The sequence below is a fragment of the Primulina huaijiensis genome, chromosome 10, assembly GCF_012295235.1.
Source record: "Primulina huaijiensis isolate GDHJ02 chromosome 10, ASM1229523v2, whole genome shotgun sequence".
Taxonomy (NCBI): Eukaryota; Viridiplantae; Streptophyta; class Magnoliopsida; order Lamiales; family Gesneriaceae; genus Primulina; species Primulina huaijiensis.
The window spans coordinates 753,549-763,349 of NC_133315.1; the positions used below are offsets into that span (position 1 = coordinate 753,549).

A 9,801-nucleotide genomic window follows, 5' to 3' on the forward strand; every position below is an offset into this window, starting at 1 on the left:
ACCTTTACAACAATGATGTTATCCATAGATCAAATTATTTCATGGATTAGATTTCACTTGATGTCTATGGTTCCATTGTGTGTGTTTGGGGTAGAAGTTTTGTATAAATGTATCACATGCTACCTATAATCACATGAAAACCATGAAAGCCAGTTGGACGACATGTTGGTAGTCGACCCCAATAAAGATCAGATCTAAGAATTGAAGGCACAGTTGACTAGGAAATTTGATATGAAGAACTTGAGACCAGCCAAAAATATTATAGGGATGCAAGTTCATCGAGATAGAAGTAACATAAATATTTGGCTTTCGCAGAAAAATTATTTGAAGAAAGTATTGCAACGCTTCAACATGCAAGATAGTAAGACAATCTCTACCCTTCTTATTGTTATCTTCAAGTTATCCTTTGAGATGTGTCCTAGCAGTGAAACAAAGATGATGAAGATGTCTCGAGTACCATATGCATCAGCTGTGGGAAGTTTGATGTTCGACATGATTTGTACAAGATCAAACATTGCTCAAGCAATGAGAGTAGTTAGTCGATATATTACGAATCCTGTACGATAACATTGAAGCACTGTTAAGAGGATTCTTAGATACATTAAATGTACCTCAAATGTTGTATTATATTATGGAGTATCAAAATTTACACTCAGAGGCTATGTCAATTCAGATTATGCAGGTTATCCTGATAATAGGAAATATACTGCTGATTATGTCTTTACACTTGCAGAAGGAGCAGTAAACTGAGTTTAAAAACTGTAAACAGTTGTGGTGTTATCTACAACAGAAGCAGAATATATGGTAGCTACTCAAGCTTGCAATGAGACAATATGGATTAAAGGGTTATTGGAGGAGTTCGTACACAAACAAGAGAATGTTTCTTTATTTTGTGATAGTTATAGTGTCTTGCACATCACAAAGAATCCAGTCTTTCATTCCAGTACTAAACACATTGGAGTCCAGTTTCACTTTGTGCGAAAGTAATAGAGGAAGAAAATGTGGATATGGAAAATATTCATACAAAAGATAAAATAGCTGATGTTCTGACCAAGCTTGTGAACATTGATAAGCTTGAGTGGTGTAGATCCTCAAGTGGTCTAGCGAAAACGTAAGCAGCATGTAATGGAAAAATCGAAATGATTTGTGCAGATGTGTTTGATTCTCAATCAAATCTCCAAGTGAGAGAAATATCTGCGAAGAAATGAATGGCAGGAAATGCATTAATGATGGTAGATAAAAATTTGACAAAGGAAGCATTCAGACGGGAAGACCCGTTTTCATACGTGTTTTCACACGGACAAGGAACTCTATAAATAGTGCTCACTCTCTTCATTCAGAAATTATCTCACTCTCGAGTTCTTCTCTCATCTCAATATATACTTATTTGAGTGTGTGTACTACATTATTTGTGAGGTGTTTTGTTCTCATGTATTAAGAGAGTGTGTGTTCTATTCGGAAACACATTGGATGGTTGTACACTATAAAATACTATAGTGGATTTCTTTTCATCTTGCTCGTGATTTTTACCCTAATAATTTTTAGTGGTTTTTTTTATGTAAATCTCAGTGTCCAACTTTATTTTAATATTTATATATGAAGATTTTGCAAATTAGACAGCATTCTCTAGTTTTGACTAGCGGGCATATCTTTTAAACTAATATGTATTAATAATATATCTATGTATATATGTCGCCTTCAATTTGATCATGATAGCATCAATGACAAAAATCGAATTTTATGGTAAATTGCTTGAATTTGTAATAAAAAAATTCGCATTTAATTTTTAAACTTGTTACAATATCACCATTATTTCATTAATTTATTTCAAGCTAATTATATAACTACTTACTCAAATTTGAACTTCATAAATATAATAATTATATGCACACAACGCATACGTTTTCAATCTTTAAGATCACCACACTGTTTTTCCCCTCTAAAATTCCTTGCTCCATTGCTCCACCCCTCGGATGGCCGCTCAGGTATTGCCTTTATTTACAGAACAAGAGTATATACTATAGTTACATGTTTCGATCAAATTTAAAATGCAGATTCAAGTATATTTTTCATTTAATTTTCATGCAACAGAAGGTGGTTCTCAAAGTCATGACCATGTCCGATGAGAGGACCAAGCAGAAAGCTATAGAGGCAGTTGCTGATATTTTCGGTACTATCGATTCAATCCCATCTTTTTACACGCATTAGCTAGCGGTGAAACCGATATTTATAGCAAAAACAACTAAGGGTACTGATAAAGACCGTAGCATCAGGCTAATTGAATTCTTGAAGGAAGCTAAGATCACCCGAGAAAAGGATTCATATGCCCCTTAGACAAATGTTTCACATACTGTTTCTTTTTCCCGAATCCACGAGTTTCGTCGCAATAACACATCCTTTTCTGTTAAGTTCTGCACAAACAGGTAGATTTTAAAAATTGTATCTGATCTTAACCATGCTCTAGGGGTGGATTCCATTGCTGCTGATTTAAAAGATCAGAAGCTGACGGTGGTAGGAGAAATGGATGCAGTAGCTCTGGTGAAGAGTCTGAAAAAAGTGGGGAAAGTTGACATTCTGGCCGTCGGGCCAGCAAAGGAAGACAAGAAAGGGGATGATAAGAAACCACAAGAAAATAAGTAATCAAGCTCCTTATTCCATGTCGTTCTTGTTTTAAGAATGTTCGAGGTTTTGTTGTGCATCATCCTCAATCATAAGTTTTCTTGTAAATCATTTGTTTTTCAACATATGCAAACGATGAAATATTATGCCCATAGGTCGTGACAAGCATTTCTTGAGAATTTATTTATTTGTGTCGAAGCTTATTAATTACAAATTCACAAAAATTGTAATGTAATGTTTTGACCCCAATCCCTTGTCGAGTACAGGATGATAATTTTCCTCACGGGTTTGGGGTACGTGGGAAAAACCCGAGACGGGGATGGGGATCCTCAATTTTCGGGTTCAAGTATTCGAGGATTTTTTAAAATCTTCGAAGTAGTTCGGACGGATATTATCCTCATCCTCGAATCTGCTCCCGAAAATAATATTAATAATAAAATAATATTATTATTAGTATTAATAATATAATGATATTATTATTTTTAAAATAATAATAATAATAATATCACTAATAATAATAAGTTTTGGTTTGGTGACTCGCCCCATTAATATTTTGAAATGAAGATGTGAGCGGTGATGGTGATTTGATCCTCGTGGTTTCGAGTTCGGGGATTTTTGGAACCCGAAAAAACGGAGATCAGGACGGTATGGGGGTGGGGATGAAATTCGGGGACAGAGTTGGGGATGACAAACCCACCCCATTGCCATCCCTAATCTAGTGTTTCAACCTCTCCTGGATTTGTATGAGATTATGCGGTGCCTAAGAATTGATCTTCAATTATGAGATATCAATTAGGTTCTCCTATAAATCTAAACGCCTTTTCTTACGAGAATTTATTTAATAATAAAATTTTATGATATCAGCTTACATACAAATAAATCCAAATAGCTTTTTGACTTGTAAATTGCTGACCTTAAGATTCGCTTTGTTCAGGGAAGATAAAAACAGCATAATTTTTTTAAAAAATATATGGCATAATATCAACCAAAAACAAAGTCCTGAGATTGATTCACTTTAGTACAATTAATAACATTGATGACATGGACATTAAAAAAGCATAAAAATTGTCGTGAAATGATCTCACATGTTAATTTATTTGGATCATTTATTAAAAATATCACTTATTATTGTAAATATTAGCAGATTTGACCCGTAGGGATAAAAATCCGTAAGACTGTCTCACAAAAAACCTACTATGAAAAAAATGGTAAAGTCCTTTACCCAGAGCACAAAAACTCATGTTAGATATCACGTGTCAATTTTGTGAGACAGATCTTCAACTCAATCCAACTCATGAAAAACTACTATTTTTTACGTCAAAATATTATTATTCATTATAGTTATGGATCAGTTCAAACCGTCTCATGATTATAGACTCGCGAGACCCGTTGACTTACTCGTATTAGAAAGAGGTGTTCTATTTTTTTTTTAACCAAAGAAAGAGGCGTTTTCATGATACTAAGTCTTTAAAAAATATATAAAAACAACTTCAGAATATGAAGTCAAAGCATGATTAAGTAGTTTTCAATCCCATTTAATAATTTTATGAGAAAGTTTTTAACATTAAAATAACGATATATCGTTCAGAATTCCAAAATCAAACAACATAGTTGCTCAAACAAACCAATCAGGGGAAGGAAAAAAAGGTAACCCTTGCGACACTTTCAGGCTCCCTTTTGCCTTTTCAAGAATCTTGTAGCCAAACTTAACCAATACATGGAGAATCAGTAAAATCAATAATTTAAATGATAGGAATAAAAATTCTAAAAAAATTATCAACTAAAACATGGATTTTGTTCGAAGAAATGGTTGGCGCAAAGTAATCGGTTGAATATGATTAACAAAGTCGGTATCGATATTACGACAGTGAGGCAGACATTTTTACAAATAATATCGAATAAATCGTGGTATTAGCTTCATATATGTACGCACGTAACTACACAGGTCAACGAATAAAACCCACAAAAAAAATGTGGATGTCAAGTAAGAATGTTGGGTGTAATTACTACGTCAAAAAAATAAATAAATAAACTTTACAAGCAGTTCATTTTTTTTAGAAACTAGAACGTATGGTAGTGGATGTTAATGTTCGAGAGATTGTTTTCAAATTCCACGAGTTGGAACCAACACGAGTAAATTTGGACGAAATTCGAATATAAAGATATGAATTGACTATGGTTCGACTCGATTTGACTCACTCATTTCATGCCTTGATACAAGCAAAATAGCAACGATAAAGTCCATAAAAATGAACAAGAAACACCCATGAGAAGCATAAAAAATGATGAACATGTAAACACTAAATAACAGGAACATATGACATATCGGTATGCTACCAAGAGTAGCATAAATGGCATACATTCAAAAGTCATCGATGTTATCCAACACAACAGGAAACAGTTGGTCAACTGGTTTGTTTCGAAAAACACACGATGCCTTACAATGTCACAAAAGTTAGAAAAGTGGAGGCAATTATGGACTTGGCCACATGTTCCAAAGCTTCAAGTTGAAAAAAGCCATTGAAAAGCAAAATTATCAAGGTAAGAAACAGCAAACTAACCTCATAGTTGGTGCTCCTAGCCACTTGTGGAAGAATAATGCAAAAGGAGTGCTTCTTCTTAATTTCACCACTTTGTATTGTAAGTTGTGATACATAAAAACAGATTCTAGGAACGATGGAATGCTACAGCATCCATAGAATGTGAACAAGCACTCAGCACAAAAGACCCAATTTATTAACAAAGTTCAAGAGCAAGAGAAAATTGTCCCGTCCATTGTGTCAAAATGGGACCATATGAGATCAGAAAAGCAAAGGTGATGATTGAATTCTCTCAAAAAAATTTGCATCCCCAAAATATAATTAAGTAGTACATTCTCGTTGCTATTCCTTTTCCAAAAGATATTTTTTGATCATTTTCATACACCAACATAATAATCTCTTTGTACTCAACTTTTCATCGATTCCAAAACATACTACTTTACATTATTATTATCCTATAATCTAACCAAGTACGATATATTTCGAAATTTTAATATAACTCACAGCTAATCATTTTTCACACAAATATAACTTCACGTGCAAGTTAACTATTTACAGGACAAAATCTTACCATATCCCAGTAAACAATTTTAAACTTATCATACAACAGTCTTTCTCCTAAATTTTTCTCCAGAACAACAGAAACGAAGACAAACATTATAGAAGTTTCCCCGCTAGCCCACAAATGAGAACTAATGGAGGGAAGGGATCTGGTTGAATTCAAGTGAAAGGCGCTTTTTCGACACAAGTCTACAATAATGCTTGAACTTTTTGAACATTTTTGATGCAGCTACGAAATACAAATCAAGAAACCAGTAGAGCAGTAAATTACCACCAATAATATACCAGAAGAGGAAAAGGCTGAATCTATCGAAAACGAAGTAAAGAATAAAATAGCGATTCATTGCATAATGAAGCATCGATTGCAGTACACCAACATAGAAGTATTCAGAATACCGTGATAAAAACAGGGAACTCCACAGATCTTACATAGTTCTTCATTTCTTTATCGTCTCCTAGATCTTCTAATTTTTGTCTGAAGGTGAACGTACTGCCCCTTTGCCACCATCTGCCTTATAACTTCATGAGCTTGAGAAAGTTTTCCAGCATTTCGCAGATAACTAACTAACGTAGTGTATACAAGAAAATTGGGATTACAACCTTTAGACTCCATTTCCTTCAACATCAACCGAGCTTCCTCAAACTTCTTAGCCATGCAAAGCCCACGGATCATGGAATTATAAGTAAAAACATTTGGCAATTGTCCCTTGCTAAGCATCTCCTTGTACATCCCCTGAGCCTTGTCAAACTCGCCTGCCACGACATACCCCGTTATCATGACAGTGTAACAAACAACATCAGGAACACACCCATGCTTTGTCATTTCATCAAAGAAATATCGGCAAGCATCCAAATTACCAGCCCGACTGAGCCCATCTATCAATGAAGTGAAGTGGAGAACACTCGGATCGACACCAGCTTCCTTCATGAAATTCAAAAGCTTAAGTGCAGCAAATGGCTTGTCCCCTTTACCGAGAACATGGAGCTGGAGATTGAAAGTATGAAAATCGGGTGAGAATCCACATCTACCCATTTCATCGAGCAATCTGTAAAACTGATCCAGCTTTCCCAACCTAAATTTTGTGCACATAAGAATGTTATATGTCATCACATCAGGAGAATGACCTTCAGCTAACATTGTCCGATATACCCACTCTATCAATCTGTATTCCTTTAATGTCAAAAGAGAATGCAGAATTGCATTGTATGAATGTTTAAACGGCCTATAATTAAACGACTTTGACTTAATAAACCTCTCTACAACTTTTCTTGCTAATCCAGCCCTACCACAAGTACATATCAATAGGTTGAAGGTGCGAGCAGTAGTTGGGCATCCTTTCTCAATCATCTCATCCATTAACCTCCACATCGCCTTAAGTTCCTCGGACTCAGCAAAGATCTTCATCATCATATGGTAAGCACTTCCTGCATGCATGTAATTCTCTTGTTCACCAGACCACAAAAAGAATATATACCCAAGCTTCGCACACCTATTTTTGTTCTCATGATTAATCATCTTCAAGATACCAAAAAGCACATCTCTCACTAGAGGACCCGAAACCCTCACCCCTAGATTACTAAGAGCAAGTTTCACATCAAATTTCGGACCATCTTGACCAAGAATTTCAAGAACTCTTTCACAATCACTTTTCACCTCATCAATTAAAGTCTCTACGAATGGAAAGTTCAGACGATAAAGGCCACCATAATCACAATTATGACCAGAAGAACCATGTGGATCACATAAATTTGAAGTCTTTTCCTCCACATTGTGCTCAAAACTTGAACTTTTCCAAGGTTCATCAAGAAAATCCTCAATGCGCCCAAACCCATTTTCGACATTATTCCAATCAAACGTCTGACTGCATAAAGCACGAGAAACGACACAAACACTAGATAATCCCTTTAGAATTCTGGGACTCGAAAGAGCAACAGCGCACATGGCAAAAGTATATCAAACTTCGGAAACGCCCCATTATTCCAGTACCTCGTCCGCTCCTAGAAAAGCCCCCAAATTCACCAAATTACAACAACTAACCCCAAGCTCAGAAATTTCCACTTTATGCAGTTCAATTAATCTAAAAATACCCATCAATACAAAACTGAGAAACATCAACCACTGTCTTCGAACAATAAACAGCCTTCATTTATGCACAATGACAATTACCGGGTAAAGTTGCGTTCAAAATTTTATTCAGAAAAGGCCAAATCAAGGGTTTTCGAGTTTTGATAGAGTGGGCCAAGATTGCTGACCTGATAATGGCTTTTGAGTTTCCTCAAATCAACTTCTCACGAAGTGATTAAACTTCTCTGCAGGAAATTGTCGCTAAACCGACAGAAAAACGCAGATTGAAGCTCTGTGTTCAATGGAGCAATTGAACTACTGAGGAAACTGATAATAGAACCCGATTGAAGTGTCAGTGGCAATTGGTCCTCTTTATACAACACAACCCACACGTCATTCTAGGTTTTGGCCCCATTTAACAATTTTGGAACTGAGCTTTACATATAGTGCAGTTAAATTAATTTCTTATAATCTTTAAACTACTAAATAAATATTAGGATAGTATTTTAGACAACAGAAATAAGAGTAGAATAAGAGTCTCTTGTGAGACGGACTCACGAAAGACGGATAACCCTACCGATATTCACAATAAAAAGTAATATTTTTAGAATAAAAAGTAATACTTTTTTATGGATGACCCAAATAGGAGATTCGACCCATGAAATTGATCCGTGAAATCGTCTCACAAGAGTCTTTGTGCAGAAATAATTGAAGTAATAAAAAAATACAATATCGATATCTTTAATTTGTTTTTTTATCAAATCTTATTTTCTATCATCTCATTTCTGACAAAATCGATCATATGATGAACACCGAGTGTGACTGGTGAAACATGAGAGTTTTTTCTAGTGAACTTGGATTTTAAGGATAGAACTGTTTGTTGTTTTGTTGAATGTGTGTAAAGCCCAAAAATCAGTATACGTAAAATCTATGCATTTATTTAATTTATGAAATTTCATTATTTTAATATTTATGTTTAATTGATCTACGTTAAAATGTTTTCTTGAGTTTTATGTTTCAGACGATTATTCGAGGCGGGATCGAGGAAAGGAGACCGGGATGATTTTTAGTGACTTTAATTGTTGTATTTTATTTTAAGTTAGGTTTGAGATATTTTAAATAATTTATGAATTTTTAATATTTTTAAAGCCTAATTTAAATATTAAGTCATTTTAGGATTTTTAAACTTTTAAAGTTTATCAATTAGGGGATTTTAGTAAATTTATTATGGGATTAGAATTTTATTAATTTGTTGATTTGTTAACATTTTTATTAGCATGATTTATTTATTTAAAAACACTTTATAATTACTAATTAAGTGGTTTATTACACACCACACACACATATTAAAATATTCAATTATTCCAACACCTTTTCACACACACTCATACACGTATACACACACCCCTTCATTATAAACAAAACACACATGTTTTATTATATTATTTGACTAAGGAGAGAAGAGAATTTCTCTTTAAACTCTCCTCCATCAACCTCTATATCATTTCTCTCCTCTCCAACTTCTTCTTCAGCAATCGTTCCTTTCCTCTGAAATTTCCAGCAATATTTTGTTGAGTTTATTTCAAGAAAATCGAGCCACCTTCGTCCCGGATCGTCTCTCGCTCCGTCTCCGCTTCAGTGTCGTCGTTTCGGTATTATTTAATCGTCAAAGGCACGTATAATCTCTCTTTTCTGTATCGATCATGTCATATTATGCGTGTGTTGTTATTTATGCTTAAAATCATGTGTATGATGTGTAGAAGTTTGAGCAAATACGTTGGAACAGCTTTTGAAACGATTTTTAGATCTACAATTTTCGTTTTTATTGTTCTGATAAAAACTGCGAAATTTCGGTTCANATTCACGGGTTTGTTGGGTTGATTGTGATTTTGGTTGTTTTGGGACAATTGTTTAGGCTTGGGTCATTGAATTAGTAGCCTAAGATGAGCTCGTGGTGTTGATTCTTGGTCTGTGCAGTCGAGTCGAGGGAGTTAAGCATATCACATTCAGAATTTT

The 9,801-nt window shown here is 34.6% G+C and overlaps 2 protein-coding genes across 3 annotated transcripts; one reads left to right on the forward strand and one right to left on the reverse strand.

Moving 5' to 3' along the window:
- The first annotated feature begins 1,883 nt into the window (after positions 1 to 1,883).
- Positions 1,884 to 2,828, forward strand: LOC140987026 (heavy metal-associated isoprenylated plant protein 12-like). Its single transcript, XM_073455453.1, has 3 exons — positions 1,884 to 1,985; positions 2,092 to 2,170; positions 2,465 to 2,828. Exons 1-3 carry the CDS (start codon positions 1,974 to 1,976, stop codon positions 2,638 to 2,640), a joined length of 267 nt encoding a protein of 88 aa, XP_073311554.1. The 5' UTR covers positions 1,884 to 1,973; the 3' UTR covers positions 2,641 to 2,828.
- A 2,875-nt stretch (positions 2,829 to 5,703) lies between these two features.
- Positions 5,704 to 8,213, reverse strand: LOC140986774 (pentatricopeptide repeat-containing protein At3g60050-like). Of its 2 annotated transcripts, XM_073455127.1 has the most exons (2): positions 6,579 to 8,213; positions 5,704 to 6,473 (listed from the first exon to the last, which is right to left on the reverse strand). In XM_073455127.1, exons 1-2 carry the CDS (start codon positions 7,660 to 7,662, stop codon positions 6,166 to 6,168), a joined length of 1,392 nt encoding a protein of 463 aa, XP_073311228.1. In that variant the 5' UTR covers positions 7,663 to 8,213; the 3' UTR covers positions 5,704 to 6,165. The 2 variants fall into 2 exon arrangements, with proteins under 2 accessions (XP_073311228.1, XP_073311227.1); XM_073455126.1 differs by having other exon boundaries at positions 5,708 to 8,212.
- Between the last annotated feature and the right edge of the window lie 1,588 nt (positions 8,214 to 9,801).

What these genes read in the sequence shown, in the direction of transcription:
- LOC140987026 (XM_073455453.1), top strand. An exon ending in GGCAGTTGCTGATATTTTCG is followed by an intron (nt 2,171 to 2,464) that starts GTACTATCGATT and finishes ACCATGCTCTAG; the next exon opens with GGGTGGATTCCATTGCTGCT.
- LOC140986774 (XM_073455126.1), bottom strand. Translation starts at nt 7,662, where the DNA reads ATGTGCGCTGTTGCTCTTTCGAGTCCCAGAATTCTAAAGGGATTATCT.